Genomic DNA, 20,181 nt, shown 5'->3' on the forward strand with positions numbered 1-20,181 from the left:
TGGAGTGAGGACCGACTGAACTGACTGCTTTATTATTTCTTTTCAGTTTTAGTTTTCTTTTCATTATTTCATTTCAACTTCAACAGTTAGAGTGTTAGAGTTAATAGCATCAGCGTGGTTGTCAATCACGTTTAGGTTAGGAAGTTGTTATTGAGTTTGTGGTGATCAGTTTTAGATAAGCTATACCTTAAAAACTCAATTTCATCACAATGCCGGTTTCTAAAAGGGATAAAAAAGGTAAGCAATAATATGAGACATTTTTATGATGTTTAATGATAAAATAAAATCTATCTATCTAAATCCTATTTAGTCCTAGGCCTCTAGAGGATTAAAAAAACCGAAGCCATTATGATTTCAACACTTCAAGGTGGCTGAAAAGTCCCTTTACACTAAAGGTAGGCCTAGGCTAAATTCAATGGGTGTTGATTTAAACCATAGAAATGTAGGCTTATTTTAATCGAAAATTTATTGTGGACTAGGCCTACACCAAGTGAACATCATGTTTTTAGTCCCAAACATTGGCTTGCATACCTCCATTGTCTTGGCAAAGCTTGACCGGCCATAAGTTAGCTCATTCGTTTCAGCATTTCTGGGGTGACTCGTGCAAAGGCCGCCCTTAATCTCTAGGTAAGTTTACTGAGTGTCCCCACGTCCAAGGGCTGTGGCGGCGGTTGGGAAGGGAGAGTGAGGCTCCCTCCACATTCTCTCCCCACACTGTTGCCTTACTACTCACGTACGATTATTACTTGCTGATCAGTCGTGTTTAATTATAACATTACTGTAACCTACTGCAATATTGTATATGAAGGGACTTTTCTGCCACCCTGTACAATCATCCTACCTTTTATATTTATTTATTTATTCCAAAGGCAAGATCACCAATTTACAATGTAGATTCAAGAAGCATATGTGGTAACAACGTGCATTTTAACAGAAAACTTAACAACTAACTTAAATCTATGGCTGGAGCAGAGCAACATTGGTAACAGGAAATATAATCTTGACTAGGAAAGCAATAATTTAACAATGAAGTACAAAATAATTGTGAAAAAGCAATAAAAAAGGTAAGAATTTGGTCTGGCAATACAGTAAAACAATCGATCCAGCAAAAGCAAGGTAAATCTTTGGCTAGGAAAGCTATAATATAACAATGAAGTCGAAATAGAATATGAAAAAGCAATAACAATAAAATATTTTATGCAAAAAAAACAGTATTAAACAAACGATAACATACTGTAACTCAAACGTACCTAATTAAATTTACAGAAAACGTAAAAGATAGCAAATGACGAATAACAATGGGACACACTAGGTTTCATTGGCAGGGGACCAGGATGTGGCCGCAGAACGCCTGATGGTTGCTAGGCTGTCATGAAAGAGGTCCACTGAAGCCGAGACGTAGTTGCCGGAACGCATGAGCCTTGGAATAGGGCTGATCTGGAGGTAACTTCTTCCTGCATGCTCCAGCTCAAATAAACGCTGCTCCCGAGTCCTGATGGTGGGCACTCTGAAATTCATCTTCCAGGAGGTAAGGACCAACCACCTCTCTGAGGAGCTTGTAGAGGAAGGACACATCTGCTACTCGTCTTCTACATGATAATGGCTGCAGCGCGTAGGATTCTGAGATGACATCAATGGGGACTACTAAGTAGTTGAACCCCTCTCGGCGTCCCAGGAACCTGATGAATCGTCTTTGGACTGACTCTCGTTGATCTGTAAGGCCGAGTTGGTATGGAGACCATACAACCGAAGCATACTTAAGTAGCTGATGGACAAGGGACTTGTATAAGATGGTAGCTGCTACGGAATCCAGCCCGTGATTTACCGTCCGAATAACAAGGCCAAGGGTGCGGCAGGCCCTGGCACATATGTCACCAACGTGGTGTCCAAACTCAAAGGTGGAATTAATCGTGACCCCAAGATCCTTCATGCGACTGCATCTCTCCAGCTGGTTCCCAACCAAGACATAGTCGTATTCAATGATGTTGCTGATCCGGCTATAAGTTATCACTTTGATTTTAGCTTGATTGATGTACGTTCGTTGAGCACCATTGATAAACACTTTCTAAAGCTACCTGTAGCAGTAGGCCTAAACAGTCATGACGTAATTTCACTTCCGATTTCATATTGAGCTTTATTTGTTATGTCCATGGCATTTTTTGAACTAAATTATATTATTATAGGTGGGGCCCATTATATTTTTTTTTCAAATTAATTTGAGATGGGGATGACAGCGTGCATATTTTAACCCAAATATGAGTGAAGGATGAATGTAGAATGGAGTGGGATGCCTTGGGTAACTTTGTTACTGATAAAGACCAGCTGTTTGATTAGTCAGGGTAATTTATTGAGCCCAATGACAGTTTTGGTTCTACAAGACAGGTAGGCCTAGCACAGGCTCTTAAGGTAAAGCTCTCCAAACCCTCAAGTACGGGTAACGGATATACCCGCCTAAGTCTTTGGCGATAAAGGACGGGTGGCGCATATATCCGAATATGGGTTAACCGCACGGGAGATGGATATATCTGCCTTATCTTGAGACAGCCTGGCTGGTATTTTTGCAGTTTACCCAGATGTCTCTGGCTACCACGGCGCTACTTCCCCACGCTCTTCATAACCGCTGCGACCTTGAAAGCGACATGCCGGCTGCCTTCTCCACACTCCCCCCACCCCTAAGATGTATAAAATCTAAAATAAATTTTTATTAAGTATAGTTTAAGCAAATATTTATTTTTTATCGGGATCAAATAACTTACAGCACCTTTTACCCAGCCAATACCCTTCCAAGCAATAATTTTTCTCAACAATTGCAACGATTGTTTAAAAGTGTCTCCAACATTTTCTGCGTTGTTATATCTTAAAATTAATTAGAGAAGAAGCATTGAACATGTATTAAACATAGGCTACACTGCATTGGCTATGAGTAGGCCTAATTAAAAGCTTAAAATATACAACCCAAAATAGTCCTACAATTCAGTGCAGTTGATATTTTCTTTATAGATTCAGCTTTAGTTGGTACTGTAAACCTATTGATTGAAATGCATTTTTTCAGTGTCATTAACAAAGACTACAAAAAAAGGAATGGCAATGAAACAGCAGTTAGTCGAAGATGTAAGGAAATTTCTTGATAAATATGAAAATTTATTCGTCTTCACTACAAACAACATGAGAAATGGGCCTCTGAAAGATCTGCGAGAAGAATGGAAGGATAGTAGGTAAGACCCACTACTTACTGATCAGTCGAGGTTATTTCACCAGCAACATAGGCTACATTAACCCTAGGCCTACTCATCTTAGTAGGACTATTGGTATAAACTAAAGCAATAAGCAGGTTATTATGCTTGTACTCATCAACATTTTAAATTACAGATTCTTTTTTGCCAAGAGGAAAATTATGGCGCTTGCTCTTGGACGAACTGAGGCAGACGAGGTACAGAAGAACTTACACAAAATTTCCAGCCACCTTGTGGGGCAATGTGGCTTGTTGTTCACAAATAGGCCCAAGGATAACGTTGTACAGTAAGTAAATTGTTAGGCAAGTAGGCCTAAGGACTTTTAGCGAATTTCCCTATAGGGAAGTAGCTATTACCGTAGGTGGCAAGGTAAGACCTAGACCCGGGACCGATTTACTTTTTCATTTTGATGTCCCCAGAGGCCAAAAACACCATTCGTTCAAATTTTTATATATGTATATATATAACAATACTTGTGTATATATATATATATATATATACGTCCGTGAACGCGATAACTTGAGTAATTTTGGTCAGATTTTGATGAAATTTGGTTTAAAGGTGTAAAGCGGGATAAACTTGAATGAGTTCGCGAACCAGCACGATCGGACCATGGGAACGGGGTTTTATGGGGTAAAAATTGGTTTTTCTCACTTTTGACCCTCTAAACACAAAATTTCCCGATTTCTCTTTAGACCTTTTTAAAGAGCTTAAAAAAACAAATAATTTAGTATATAAAAGTATTTTTGTTCGATTATTAGTAACGGAGAAAATTTAAAAAATTTTAAATTTAAAATTCCCATGTTATTCTTATGGAAAATATTGTCAAATGTTGTAGTTTGCTTGTTTATGGATACATTTTGATCAAACGTGGCAAATTTATTTATTTTGTACTAAGCTATCAATATTTTACTCAAAAACACACTTTATTAGTTTCCTTGTAGCAGCAAACCTAGGTACTCGTTAAACCTAAAGTTATTAAAATATATTTAACTTAAAATCAATTCAGACAAATGGAAATTCGCTTAGTCGGCAGGTTTGCTGCGGCGGGGGTATTTAATATTATATGCAGCAAATAAAATGTAGTCTTATCTATCTATATATTTAATACGCGACATGAAACTTTGTGAACAATAAGGCTTTTTTGTTTTAAGATTTAACCCCACATATCATATACCGGTACCAAAATGTTCATCTAGGTGTGTAGATGTGCAAACTGGCTTTAGATTTTCTAAATATATCTTTTAAGGGAGTGGGCTGCCCTCAAAGTGCCTTCCATAAGGATAACATTGTGATTGATTTGAATGTTATTATATTCTAAAACAGATGTAGCCCAAGCAAATTAGGAAAAATAGAGGAACAAATCTATGTAATCCCAATTTTTTCAAAAATGTGTCGGGGAGGGTCCCCTAATGAATATACGATAGGTGAGAATAAAATCACCCTGCCGCTCTCTGGTGGTGGGAGGTGTAAATGCCCCAATTTGCGGTTTTTTGCTTATAACTTGAAAACGGCGTGTCGTAGCTTAAATTGTTCAACGTAAAAGTTGAAGCTCATTAAATTTGCTACAACATTGACCGTATACATTATTAGTGAAAGACGCATAGTTTTTGAAATATCTACGCTCAAAAAAAAAAAATGTTAAAAAAAATTTCATCTCACATCTTGTGTTAAAATCTTATTTGTTTCTCCTTCCCTGTTATTTTTTCAGAAATATTGACGGAAAGAAGGTTGTACTAATGTTACCTTAGCCTTTGTTTTTGCAAGAACAAAAGCTCAGTCAACATTAGTTCTATAATTAAATATGAATTTATTTTGTATGTTTTAATTGTTTTAACTTGGATCATCAAAATAAATAGATAACCTTTTTATTTTGTCAAATTGTTATTTACATAACTATTACCAAATTTTTCCTTTTTGGCCTAAACGATTATCAGAAACCATACAAATCGTGCAATGATAAAAAATCAAAACTTTGCAATTATTTGTGTAGTTCATGTATTTCTCTTTTTATCTTAAAAACGCTGTAACTTTATACCTACATCTTATCTACAGTCTAACCTTGATATAACGAACCTCAATATAACGAATTCCTTGATATAACGAATGTTTTTTAATCCCCTAGAACTCTCCATAAGAGACTATGTATCATTGTCAGAACCTCTACATTGCGAATTTAACCTCTGCATAACGAATTGTCTACGTCTTTCCCTTGATATAACAAATCCCCCACCCCAGTATTTTTTTTGGAAAATCTGTTTCTTTATCAAATGAAATGGAAAGGTGACGTCATCGCTTGCGCTAACATTCGTCTGCTCCGTTTTATACATCTCTCTGTCTGCTGTCGCTGCGCGCTATGTTGCAACTGAGAACTGATTTCATTCACTGAGGACTGATGACGACGTAATCTGTAGTAAGCTGTGATTGGGTGATAAGTAAATATGGTGAATTGTACAATTTTTGGATAAAGAGAAATCTATGAAAGAATATAAAAACAAAAGCAAAGAGAAAGAATAGCAACATTGTTATTTTAACATTACTTAATTTATGAGTGTTTTTATTATCTTTAAGTTGGCTATGAATATGCACATTTATAATGACTTATCTTATAATTTATTGTTTTCAATACGATTTGTTTCAACTAGCAACACCAATGCTATAGTTAATGATTATTATTGACATTCCTCTGTTAGTTGTGATAAATCAGTACTGTACTGTAAGTAGCCTACCGGCCTGAGCAGTCAGTAGCGTACAAAACTTTCTACTGTTTTGTTTTGTTTTTTACATGGTTTATGACTACGCAATGTAGTGTTTGGCAAGGTTTTAGGAGGGTTAAAACAAGCTGTGATTTTAAACTTACAGTTTTTAACCTGTACCAAGGTCAATGCCATTGTCATGATTGCGCAATATTTAAGATTCCTCACCTTTATTATGCCGGATAATTTAGGTTCTACCATTGACTATTGGATACAGAAGGTTCTACTGTACAATGAACACTGTACTGTAAAGTATTGTAGCCTATGCTACATTAATTGTGTTTTAATGAGGTCAAATCCCAACCTATATTGACCGACGCTGGTTCTGAACCTCGACTTAGCGAAATTCCTGCAAACCTAACCTCTATATAACGAACCTCATTTTAACGAAATCCTTGATATAACGAATATTCAGTTCGGTCCCTTCAGATTCGTTATACTGAGGTTGGACTGTATTTACATTTTGTATATACTATTGAAGTAAATTTAATTATCTACAACCTTCTTTCCGTCAATATTTCTGAAAAATAACATAGAAGGAGAAACAAATAAGATTTTACAAAAAATGTGTGATGAAATTTTTTTTTTTTTTTTTTTATTTGAGCGTGGATATCTCAGAAACTATGCGTCTTTCACTAATAATGTATATGATCAATGTTGTAGCAAATTTAATAAGCTTTAACTTTTACATTGAACAATTTAAGCTACGACACGCCGTTTTCAAGTTATAAGCAAAAAACCGCAAATTGTGGCATTTACACCTCCCACCACCAGAGAGCGGCAGGGTGATTTTATTCTTACCTTTCATATATTCATTAGGGGACCCTCCCCGACACATTTTTGAAAAAAATGGGAATACATAGATTTGTTCCTCTATTTTTCCTTATGTGGACTTATTTGCTTGAACTAATGTAAATAAATTAGTTAAAAAAATAAATTCTAGCTGTTTTGTTTGGTTTTGAAATGTAAACAGTTTGCATGTTTTTAAAAATAACGAGGTGTTAGCCCGTCCTACGTACGGGAATTCAGTATTCAGTTAAAACCGTGTACAATTCAGATCAGCTAGTTTACACATATAAAGACAAAGTTTCTTGCAGTTTTAATGTGAAAAATCATCTTGTAAACAAATGTTGTGTGACCAAATATGTTTTTATTCCATCATACGATATGCATTTTAACTCCGATAATTTTACAATAAAACAGCAGTTCTGCAACTTTTACGATGTGAAAAGCGTTGAAGTGAGATTTGCAGCCGATTCGCACAGACGCACACTGATTATAAGTTGCCTACAGTAGAGAGAATAATAGTCAATTGAGAAGTGTATAGACCTAGTCAACGATACCACCTTGCATAGCATTCCTGCCTCTTCCATAATTATTATCACCACAATACAACTACTATAGGCCTAAACAATTTCCAGTAGGTCTGAATAGAAACGACTTAAAATAAAACGATATTATCCAATAAAATTCACAGTACACATAATTTAACTTTGGTGTCCTAACATCAAAACTAATCGTCACACATTTCCTTTATATCAATTTCACTGCATTAATTGCTAAACAAATAAGTGTAAACAAAGAAAAGTAAAAACAATAACAGTTTGTTTTAAAACAGCTGTTTGGTTCAAATAACATTAATTTGAAAAAAAAGAACTGGTCACATGTAGCAGGAATATAAAAAGTAAACACGCTAGTAAAGCTAATGACGTAATAATTATCAATGTTTATTATCCATACCGTTATCAGTTCTATCCTTGATAATTACCCACCCTCGTAGAATAAATGTACTTCCCAATATTAATATTTCGTAATTTCCCATATTAGTTAATTTAAACTACAATATATTCATAGTTGAAATAAAAGTGATATTTTCACGTTCGGGGGCGCTGATATAGGCACCCCCAAACGTAACCACAACTGAACACGATTTCATAAAAGGATGGTTTGTCTGTGGTTTGTCTAATTGCAGTATCCTAGGTCAATGTTGACGTTGTGTTCAATCTATGTCATCCATCTGTTTATGTATAAAACCCGGCTGAGGTTGTGGTGGTAATTTAATCTTTCCTTAAAAAGTGGAGCTGTAAAAAATTTGCATTTATCCTTTTTTGTTAAGACTCGTGTATAACTGAGGTTTACCTCGATTTGTACTGTGGTTTAATTAATTTTGGTCAAAACTATTTTAAACTGTGGTCTAATTATCCCTACTAATCTTACTTATTTCCTATAATCAATGACAAAATAAGAGTAAATAAAATAACGTCATAGTTCCATAGTTTATATTTAACCAGCTGTTAGTTAAAACAAATTATATTGCTCTAAAACAAATCGAAGAATACAAAGATTGCTTTAAAAAATCATTTTAACATCCTAGTATTTTACTATGTATATTTAATTAATCCGTCATCCTCTTACAAAAGAATTGAACGTATCAATGATTAGCATTACACATAGTATAAATAAGTCAACCGTAAGTATGTCTTTACATTTTTATCCAAATGCTGAATTTGTGACACAAAAGCTGAATGTTTACAGCTGTTATGTTAAGCAAATTATTTTATGCCAAAAGCTAGTTTAGAATCTTAGCGTCGGCTGCTAGACTTTTTAAAAATTAAAACCTAATTTCTAAAAAACTGGGACCCTAAACTAAAATTGTGGCTTCGACATTCCCTAGTTCTCAAAATTATCTTTCTTTCAATACAAAAATCATGAAAATCCGTCGAGTGGTTGATCCAGAATCGTGAAATAAAAAAACACTGTTTCGTTTTAATATTATAGATGTTGTAATGTAGGATAAATTGATCGTGATTGAACAGAGCAAAAATAATTTTTGATTTTATAGTTAATGTGAAATCTATGGTAAATAGATATATTATTTATACTGAATGATTTTAATTGTTTTCGAGAGAGATAAAGATACTTGCACCGACCTTTGTTGGTATTGTGGAGGTGTAGATCGACGACATCTGGCTGGGGTACCCCATCTTCAAGGCTGTTGCCGTTGGTCGGCCATGATGGCGTCTATATCCTGTCCAGTACTGTATTGTACACTAGCACTGACTGTCACTTATTGAAAGTTTATAAACACAACTAAAATATCTCTCTCAAAATACTCAGAAAAATAAATATTCCTTTCGGTACAAAAAAAAAAAATAAATAAAAAGTTAATAGTATTCTAGAAATTATTGCGGGTAGCGTTTGCTTGATGTGATCTCAATGATGAACGGCAGTGGACTGTGTCTGAGCTGAGGTGAGTGTGTGTGTGGTGGACACACGATAAGAGAGTTCAAAGGTTAGAAAGAATTGGTTCCTAACAAATAATTAGAAACCTGGCAAGGAAATGTTACCTATAGGACACGACGGGAGAAAAGTTTGATATTTGATTTTCATTTAAACATGCCAAGGACCCGACGACAAAGAAATATTGCTGGCCGGACACGGCGAGTCAACATATGGCAAGCAATGCAAAATGTAAGGAGCCCAGACAAGGAGCTGGAACAGTTAGTGGCAACATGTACTTACAAAATAACACTGACAAATACAAGAACTCAGCAGCATTCACTTGGCGAGATGGCATTAAAATGTGGTGTGCTACATCTTAAAGAAGAACAAAGAGGACCAGGCGAAGGATTTTCATCCTGCTATCATAAAGTAAAAGTGAATCTACCACCATACCGAGAGAGCTATCCAGAGCCTAAATGGAGCAAATCATTTGGGCAGAAACTACAAAGAGAACATTAGATCGTACAACTCTGCGCTCGCAATGGTCAGCACTCGAGCTAAAATTGAAGAACATAACGTTGGAGGGCCTTTCATGTTTAAGGTGCACGACACAATTTATCACTCAATTGGCACCTTACCACCGTCAGAAGGGCAGCATCCCACATATGCCCGAATTTATATCTACGACGTCAAAACCACTGTTCAAGAAAGAATGCTAACCAAAGCTAATGGCTCTTGCAGCACTGAGCTCATGCACATTTTGACTCAACGTTTGGTTGATATTAATCCACACGCGCAAGATTTCAGCATGATGAGTTCCGTTCGTTTAAATACTCCTACTGAACAGCAAAAATAACTTAGAATGCATATAGCCAACAATCGAGCTCAAGCCCAACGTCGATACAATTAATGACGCAACTTCTAACAACTTTGCTATAATAATCCTAATTTATTACTCATGCGAATTCGCAAGGGTTCACCTAGTAGCAGTTATTTTTGTGGGTGCATCTAATTCTTAAGTGTTTTGAAATTCTAATAGCCTACTTTGATGTGTGAATATTCTCAAAATACTTAATCAAACCAGGGTACGGTACTCCATAAACCACTGAAATATAAAATATGAAGATCTAATTCCAAACTACAATCAAGTATATACCAAAAAAACCTCATAGGGGTTGTTAATGACTAGTTTCATATATATGTATGACCATTGATCAATCTTTATATTTGTGCTATAACTTATTTGTGAAGATTAAATGTCACATGTTTTTAATAATGTGAAAGAATGAGTAAATAAACAGTGTTTTTGAAATGTTGTACGAAAATAGACTATTCTTATTTTGACTTTGATAATTGACAATTTAATATTGGTGCCAAAACTAAAAAAAAAGAACCATGTCTTACAGAAAAAGTAATAGAGAAGTTAAACCTCCAAAAAGGTATACCCCTGATCAGAATGAAAATCATGATACAGACAAATTATCAAAGAATGTTTCTGAGAATGGAAACAATGACACTCAAGGAGTAGCATTGAGACAACCCAGCATTACTTCTAGTAGTTCAAGGAAAACAAAAAGTAAATCAGCAACATCAAGCAGCAGGAGACAAATGGAAATAGAACTTGAAAAGTTGGAGGAAATACAAAAACTGGAACGAGAAAATGAAGAAAAGGAGCTGGAAAGACAAAGACTGATGGAGGAGAAGGAAATGGAGCAACAACGGCTGGAAATGGAGCGACAACGGTTGGAGAAGGAAATGGAGCGACAACGGTTGGAGAAGGAAATGGAGCGACAACGGCTGAGAGACGAGAGGGAGCTAGAGCGACGTAAACAAATGCTGGAAATAAGGGCTTCTATGAAATCACTATCGGCAAATGGTAGTCAAGTCTGCGGATCTGAGGTAAGCATAAGTCAAAGCTTAATATCTCAGAGAGAGAAGAGAGAATCTGAGAGTAAAGTCGTTAAGTGGCTGAATGATAATGAACCGACAGTTCATCAGTGTTCATCAACCGCTATGACCACGGCTGCACAATTACTAGCAGATTCAGTCAAAAAAGCTATTCAACCAACCTCTCTTTGCCGCCAACAACTACCAAACTTTAGTGGTAGACCAGATGAGTGGCCTATGTTCTTTTCTGCATTTGAAAATACCGTAAAATTGTATTCTGATGATGACAATCTAGCTAGACTTAGAAACTGTCTTGAAGGCGAAGCCTTCAAAATGGTGAAACCTCTTTTTGTTTCCAGTAAAAACTTGCATGCCATAATTAAAACGTTACAGATGCGTTTCGGTAGGCCCGAGTTTATCATTGAGTCTATGATGAACCAAACTAGAATGCTAGCCCCTGTAACTGAAGATGATATTGTTGGCCTCATCGAGTTTTCTACAACCATTCTTAACTTTACCTCTACAGCTGAGTCTCTTCATATGGAGTACTACATGACAAACCCCCAACTACTCAGTGTACTGTTAGGAAAATTGCCTTATCAAATGAAGTACCATTGGGCTCAACATGTGAGCAGTATATGTTTAACTAGACCTAGCCTAAGTGATTTTTCAGATTGGTTAGAGAGACAATGTTCTATCATGAGTATCTATTTTCATCCAAACGAGGACGTCCCGACTAGAAAGAAAAATGACTTCAAACCTGTGTTGACCAACTCTTCAAAAGCAGCAGTTCCCGCAGTTGGTCCACTTACCTGCGTGTTCTGTGGTGGTAAGCACGATAATGACAAATGCTCTATACTTCGGAAAGCTGATATTTCCGAAAGGTGGAAAATGGTAGGTGAGAAAAAGCTATGCTTTTCTTGTTTCAAAGGACATCAACTTAAATTTTGTAAATCTAAAAGAGCTTGTAGTATAAACGGTTGTAAGCTGTACCATCACCGTCTCTTACATAACTCCAATCTTGAAAGACCTCCAATGAAAAGAAATGAGGGAGAGTTAAAATCTAGAGATGAAGTAATCGGTAATCATTTTGAGAATAACATATCAAACCGTGTTTTGCTTTGTGTTTGTCCTGTCACGTTGTACGGTCCCAAGTCCCAGGTAGATACTTATGCCCTTTTAGACGACGGCTCGACTGTATCACTTCTGGATTCATCAATTGCCGATGAACTTGGTATCAAAGGTGAGATTGTTCCTTTGACAACATGTTGGTCTAACAACACAAGACACTTTGAATCTCAATCAAAGAGAATAGATTTAAAAATAAAAGGATTTTACGAGGATGAAATCTTTACATTGAAAGGGGTTAGAACTCAGTCCACTTTAGAGTTACCACACCAACAAATAGACAGTGTCAAATTGAGGAAGAACTGGCCTCACCTAGACTCGATCAACCAACCTCTTCCATTAGCGAGTGTCAGGCCCACTCTCTTGATAGGCCAAGACAACTGTAATCTTATTCTAACCCGTAAGATTATTGAAGGTCCTACTAACGCCCCAGTACTGTCATGGTGCCTTCTTGGTTGGACTCTACATGGGAAGTGTGCACAATTCAGAGATCGTGTGGATGAGAATTTTACCCTACTCTCATATGAAGAATCTTCACTTCATGACATGGTAAAGAAATCCTTTGAATTAGAGAAATATGGAGAAACTAGATCAAATGACCTGAAATTGTCAAAAGAAGAAGAACGTGGAGTATCAATCCTTGAGGATACCATAAAGAAAACAGGAGATCGTTACGAAGTTGGTCTTTTATGGAAAGATGACGAATTTAATTTTCCTCCAAGCTATGACAATGCTCTGAGAAGATTAAATACTCTTGAAAAGAAAATGGAAAAAGATCTGGAATTTAAAGAGGCTTACACAACCAAGATTGACGAATATATGGAAAAAGGTTATATTAGAAAACTCAGCCCTGAAAAAGCTGCTATCATAACAGGTCGAACATTCTATCTACCCCACTTTGGAGTATCGAACCCGAACAAACCTAACAAAATAAGATTAGTTTTCGATGCTGCTGCTAAATCTCACGGAGTTTCGTTCAATGATGCACTACTCAGCGGCCCTGACTATTTGAATCCATTGCCATCTGTGCTGTTGAAATTCCGGTTAGGAAAATTTGCTATCGTGGGAGATATAAAGGAGATGTTTCACCAAGTAAATATAAGAGATGAAGATGTTGACTCACAAAGATTTCTGTGGTGAAAAGACAAAACCAAACCCCCAGATACCTACATAATGAAAGCGATGACCTTCGGAGCAACATGTTCACCAAGCTCTGCACTGTTTGTTGTAAACCACAATGCAAGACAGTTTCAAACTTTGTATCCTGAAGCTAGTAATTCCATACTGACTAAAGAATATATGGATGACCTGCTGGATTCGACCGACACAGAAGAGGAAGCTAAACAACGTGTTCAAGAAATAATTGAGATACATAGAGCTGGAGGATTCCAAATTTGTAACTGGATGTCTAATTCAAAACAAGTACTTTTGATAATTCCTGAAAACCTGAAAGCCAGCCAAGCCAAACATTTGATGCCCGATACTCAACTTCCTACAGAACGAGTACTTGGATTATGGTGGGACGCTGAATCTGACTGCTTTGTGTTCCATCGCAATGTCGAAAAACTTGAATTTCTCGAATCTGAGTATCCGACAAAACGAGAGATTCTTAAAGCAGCTATGTCAATTTTCGATCCTCTAGGTCTGATTACCCCTACCACAGTAAAAGGGAGACTACTGGTTCAGGATATATGGAGAACAAAACTAGGTTGGGATGATGTTGTGACACCTGAACTTAGTCTGAAGTGGAAAGCTTGGATGGATGAAGTCAAAAGTCTTCGAACACTGAAAATACAAAGGTGCTACTTTAACACACGAGTCAGTGACTCAGTTGAACTTCACATATTTGTTGACGCAAGTGAAGAAGCTTTTGCTGCAACTGCATATCTGCGTCAGGAGAACAAAGACACTTACGAAACGACATTGATCATGTCACGTGCCAAAGTGGCACCCATCAAGAACCTGACTATACCTAGACTGGAACTCCAAGCTGCCGTTTTAGGATGTAGAGTAGCTTCTGCTGCCGAACAAGATTTGGGCGTTTCAATCCAAAGGAAAACGTATTGGTCTGATTCTCAAACAGTCCTACACTGGATTAAGTCAGATCCAAAAAACTATAAACAGTTTGTCTCTGAACCTAGAATTGGAGAAATCCAAGAACTTTCTTCGGTAGAAGACTGGAAATGGGTCCCGACAAAATTGAACCCTGCCGACTATGCGACTAGAAGCATAAAAAGGTTAAATTCTGACATTCAAAACACATGGCTCCATGGTCCCCAATTTCTATCTTTAAACTGTGAACACTGGCCCTCACAACCATCGAACCTACAAGTAAAAGAAGACCATGAAACGAAACGCCAGTTTACTGGCTTACATGCTGATGTCGAAGCAAAAATAAGAAGAAAAACGTTGGGGAGTTTTGTTCACATGTTTGACAACTAGAGCTGTCCACTTGGAAGTTGCACATTCTTTGGACACAGAAAGTTGTATCATGGCAATCCAACGTTTCATTAGCCGAAGACCCTGTCCATCGGAGATGTTCTCGGACAATGGGACAAACTTTGTTGGGAGTGACAAAGAACTCAGGAATGCTACTAAGTGTTTAAACAATGTCCACATTCAGAGGGTCATATCCAGACAAGGTATCAAATGGAACTTTATTCCTCCTCGAGCCCCACATATGGGTGGATGCTGGGAGTGACTCATCGGATCAGGTAAAACAGCATTAAAGTTTGTCATGCGTTCCCAGTATCCTAAGGATGAAGAACTTTGAACCTTTCTTGTTCGAATAGAATTTATCATCAATTCAAGACCACTGACTAATGTACCAATTGACCCACTCGATCCAGACCCACTCACTCCAAACCATTTCCTTAGAGACGCCTTCAAAATAGATATCAATGAAGACAAACTTTGCAGAAGGCAACTAACTCGAGTTAAGACCCTACTGGACAACTTTTGAAAAGGTGGATTCATGAGTATTTACCCTGCTTGACAAGGAGGTGCAAATGGCACAAAATAACTGTTCCACCTAAAGTTGACGACTTGGCAATAATCGTAGACGAAGACAATGCACGTAACACCTGGCCCCTTGGAAGAATATCTGCCCTATACCCCGGTCGAGATGGACAAGTAAGAGTTGTTGACATCACAACACCAAAAGGTACCTTTCGGCGTCCGATGACAAAAATAGCCATTCTACCTGAGGAGGGGAAAGATGTTAATGACTAGTTTCATATATATGTATGACCATTGATCAATCTTTATATTTGTGCTATAACTTATTTGTGAAGATTAAATGTCACATGTTTTTAATAATGTGAAAGAATTAGTAAATAAACAGTGTTTTTGAAATGTTGTACTATAGACTATTCTTATTTTGACTTTGATAATTGACAATTTAATAGGGGTAATTTGGCCCTTGATAATCTGGACCCTCTAGTTATCCCGCGTGATTCTATCCAAAAAAATAATAATGTACCGTAGTTTCATATTGAAATACAGAACAATACATACTAGGCCTAGATCAATTCTATATTGTACTACAAGTTACTTAAAAATGACATTGCCTACTATACCTACATAACATAATTTACTGTACCTAATATCCACTTACTGTATAATAAGCATATTAAATAAGTGCAATGCCGAACTGCACTACTAACTTACTGGAAGTGGCGACAAACAAGGGATGAAACTGAATTTGATTTCACACACTTTGCACGAGTCGCCCGCCCCGGTTGTCGCTCGAAGACTGCAATTAATTACCGGTATTGTTATTATTTTGTCACAATATTGTCTCAAACTTTGACTGCCACTAATGGTTACTCTAATTCACTACTTTAAATGGTCTATGGATGGTCTAACCTTTTCGTAAATCCACCCCACCTGTTTAAACCAGATTGTTACCTAAGGGAATAATTTCTTATAAATGTATCTAAGGCTTCTTGAAAGTGAGGGTTAGCTAACACTTTGTTAAAACTCATATGCGAGGGAAATATTTTATAGAAGTTGTGTAGTTCCTAAAAGTATAGTATTATATTCTAGGAAACCACTTGAACATGGGCAGTCAGCTGGTCTATTGGTAGAACATAGGGCTTCTGACCCCAAGGGCCCAGGATTAAATCCTGCCCATCACATATAGAGCTATGTGATATTACCGCAACTCTCTTGGTCTAGCCTGAAGTATGTGTTTTTTACACACATCCATGATAGAGCCTAGCGTCTTTGACCAGTGATACCACTAGACTTTCCATAAAAAAAAAAAAATTTAAGTTGTCGCCAGTTATTTAATCAAAATCGTCGTTTTTATGTAACCCACAGGCAGATTGTGCTGATATAAATTACTTATTTCTGTTGAATAAATATACTGTGAAATTACAAATTTACTCTGATGAACGATTTATTGTGAGCTATAGCAACTGCTATGACCCATCAACCATGTCAGTAGCAATAAGGTACAAAATCGAGTTTTAGTCACTAGCGCAATCTGTGACTGGTTCATAGAACTAGATATTTTCTTTTTTAATACAAAGTACGACAACAGGAGGTTGATTTAGACAGCATGTCTACTTCAGTATCCAGTAGTCAATGCTAACTTCTTCAGATGTTAGCCTAAGTAAGGTCATTATAGGAAACAACTTTAACTAAGAAGGTTCTTTATAGGATGAATTAAACGTAGGTTTGATGTTTGACAGATGGTTCAGAGATTTCTCACAAATGGAGTTTGCCAAGTCAGGATTTGTTGCGACAGAGACTGTAGTGTTGCCAGCCGGACCAATGCCTGAGTTCTCCTTCTCCTTGGAGCCTCATCTTCGCTCCCTCGGACTGCCTACTCAGCTGGAGAAGGGGAAGATCATCCTACGTGAGGACTACACAGTGTGCTCTCTGGGCTCCAAACTGACACCCGAGCAGGCCAACATCCTAGTGAGTAACAAACTCAGCGTGTAAATGCTTGAAAAGCGATGCCACTTTGTATGATGTCAAACAAGGTAGGGCCTATGTCAAACACTATTTTAATACAAAATAAATAAAATCAGTGAAGCTGTAAATTAATTTCATTTTAGAAGTAAGGCTTCGATGGTCTCACTCGACAATAATACAGTGTCACATCAAACTGTTAACAACGTTGGCTACAAGAGCGCAGGTTATGATGATAGAGTTCTTTGTCACAGTATAGTCCTCATTTTGCTGCAATGGTAGGGATGGTAGCCGATGTTATAAATTTAACCGCCCTTACACTTTGTATATTACTTTTCCACAAATCCTGTTCTTCCTATTTATCAAATAATTTTGTTTCAGAAATTGATTGGAAAACAAATGGCAGAATTTAAAATAAAAATAGTATGTATGTGGTCCAAAGATGGTTCATTTGAAAGATTTAAGGTTCCCAAGGAAGCTAAACAATTGCCTGAGGAAAGTAGTTCCAAACCGCAGAAGAAATTAAGTAGTTCAAAAAGTAAGAAATCGGAAAAAGAATTAACCAAATTGTTTGATCAACATACAATAAGTGAACCTGAAGCACTTAATGTAGAAAACAATCTGAACAGTGCAGAAAGTGAGTCAACAATGGAAGATGAAACTATGACAGAAGAAAGTGAACAACTGACAACAAGTGAAGAAGTAGAACCAAGTTTGGTCAATAAATCAGAAACAGTAAAATCAAAGAAATCTGTTCAAGTAGTGGTAGAAGAAAATGATGAAAATAAAGAATCAGTAAACAAAGAAAGTGATGACACAGTTACTGTAAAGGCAAGTACTAAAAAATCTGCTAGGAAAAGTACACAAGTAAAATCCGAAGATAAAGTCTCCAAAGAAGAAGAACTAGAACATTCAGAAGCTTCAAGACCAGGAGAAGAATCCCCTAAGGTAACAAGGGTGAATCCAAGAAGATCTTTGAGAACTCCAAAGCCAATCAGGAGAACTCCAGAAGAAAAGAAACAGTCTGTTAAAAAGTTAACAGAATCAAGCAAGAAAACAAAGTCAGCAGTAAAAGATAGAGTGGCAAGGCCGACCAGGAATACCCCTCGCAAATCAGTTTCCAAGAAGATATTTGAAGAGCCAGAAGATGTTGAAATGGCTGAGTAACGTTGACTTTGGTATATATTGTAAAATATAACGTTATATATTGTAAAATATAACGTTTTAATTATCTTTGTGTTTTGATTCTTAGCTCCTTTGGATTATTGTGAAGATTTGTAACAAACCAATAAACAAACAAGTATTGTAAACATTACAATTTACCTACATTTTACCTACAACTGTTTTTAAAACTAGCCAATTCAATTCAGTTCTTGGGATTAAAAAGATTCACTTTACTTCCTTAACAGAATTTTTTTGTTACTTTACAGTACAAGTTTGGACCAATGATATTCAAGGATTAAGAGAAAAGTAGTAAAATTTTGATGCTTCAAACATCTACTCATTAGCTGTTATAGCTGCATATAGTGGCAGAATATTTCAGTTCTGGCGGAGAGGCTGCAATTTTAGGTGGTTATAAGTATACAAGTTTCTGAACCTAAAACCGCCCAGACGCCAATTTTTAAGGACCTCGGTCGTCCGTAATGACGTCATCAAAATGGCGGCCGTAAGAGGATGCTGGGTCCCCATGAATTGGCTATAACGACCGAATGCCTTAACCGATTTTTATGAAATTTGGCACACAAGTACTTTAATACATTATCTCGGCCCAAGTTGTTAATGGTCGAGTTTGATGAAGTCGTTTTAAAATGGTGGCCGTTAAAAGCTAAAATAAAAAATAATCTTTCAGTGTTTTGTGTTCTCAACTCCCTCCAGAGATCTGCAGCAACCTATTCACTTTCCTTGCAATCAAAGGTTGCATTACCGTCTCTGCATTTCATGGAATAGGCAAAATACCCCCACCACAGCAAACCTGCAGATTAAGTGAGTTTCAATTTCCCTGATTTGATTTTCAATTAAATCAATTTCAATAACATTAGGTTGGATGAGTACAGTATCTAGGTTTGCTGCTACAAGGAGATTAATAAAGTGAGTTTTTATTAATATATTAATAGCTTAGTTTAACATAAATTATTTGCCATGTTTCAAAAAATGTAATCATAAACAAGCAAACTACAACAGTTTATGTACTCTCCGTAATAATAACATAGGAGTTTTAAATTTACAATATTTTGAATTTTCTCCGTAACCAATAATCTCATAAAAACACTTCAATTCACTAAATTATTTGTTTGATTAAGATCTTCAAAATAGTTTAGAGAAAAATTAGGGAATTTCATGTTTTGAGGGTCAAACATGAGGTTCAAACATAAGAAAACCCAATTTTTACCCCTTAACCCATTGGCGCCGACTTACAAGCGTCACTCGTACGGCCGCTGCAGGCCCGGCGGCCGACTTACGAGTGCCGCTCAAGTCACCGCTAGGCAGCGCCATTAGTTATTTAGTTATTATTATTTTTCTTCGCCCTTTTAGTTTTTTCTTACTATTATGATGTTTATAAATATCTTGATTCTTGATTTGCGTATTTACTCTTTTATTTTAGCGAATAACAAACTTTTGTGTTGCCATGGGAACCACATATCACCAAAAATCAGCTGCGCTAAGGTAAACAAACAATAAAAAAAAAATGTTATCTATATATATAAAAGGCAAAGCCCTCACTGACTGACTGACTCACTCATCACTAATTCTCCCACTTCCCACTTACCTAGAAGGCTGAAATTTGGTACACTGATTCTTTAGGCATTAAATAGGAAAACTAAGTGGTTTTTATTCTGATCGGACTCTCGGGCTCCGCCCCAGTGGCTCTGGAGTTTCCCATGTTAACCTAATGAGTACTCATATTTAAATGAAATTAATGAATCTTAACAGCTGTTTCAATTAAACAAGTTGGTTCTGTTCTATGATGTTAAATAGCATTAAAGTTACAAGGATTACCAACAGAGTGCAGCACTATTTTTTTTGTAATATTTTAC

General features: G+C 36.6%; 1 protein-coding gene across 1 annotated transcript; it reads left to right on the plus strand.

Annotated features, from left to right (window-relative positions):
• The first annotated feature begins 91 nt into the window (after nt 1–91).
• On the plus strand, nt 92–18,344 carry LOC128989878 (mRNA turnover protein 4 homolog). Its single transcript, XM_054411975.1, has 5 exons — nt 92–237; nt 3,053–3,215; nt 3,370–3,519; nt 16,924–17,152; nt 17,528–18,344. Exons 1-5 carry the CDS (start codon nt 210–212, stop codon nt 18,311–18,313), a joined length of 1,356 nt encoding a protein of 451 aa, XP_054267950.1. The 5' UTR covers nt 92–209; the 3' UTR covers nt 18,314–18,344.
• The last annotated feature ends 1,837 nt before the right edge of the window (nt 18,345–20,181 follow it).

The sequence above is a fragment of the Macrosteles quadrilineatus genome, unplaced genomic scaffold (assembly GCF_028750875.1).
Source record: "Macrosteles quadrilineatus isolate MER2022 unplaced genomic scaffold, UCM_ALF_1.0 Scaffold_3__2_contigs__length_128488019, whole genome shotgun sequence".
Taxonomy (NCBI): domain Eukaryota; kingdom Metazoa; phylum Arthropoda; class Insecta; order Hemiptera; family Cicadellidae; genus Macrosteles; species Macrosteles quadrilineatus.

Bases quoted from the DNA above. Each gene is read 5' to 3' on its own strand.
- LOC128989878 (XM_054411975.1), top strand. From the start codon at position 210: ATGCCGGTTTCTAAAAGGGATAAAAAAG. The intron at 3,216-3,369 runs GTAAGACCCACT...TTTAAATTACAG, and splicing joins GAAGAATGGAAGGATAGTAG to ATTCTTTTTTGCCAAGAGGA. The intron at 17,153-17,527 runs GTGAGTAACAAA...ATTTTGTTTCAG, and splicing joins CCGAGCAGGCCAACATCCTA to AAATTGATTGGAAAACAAAT.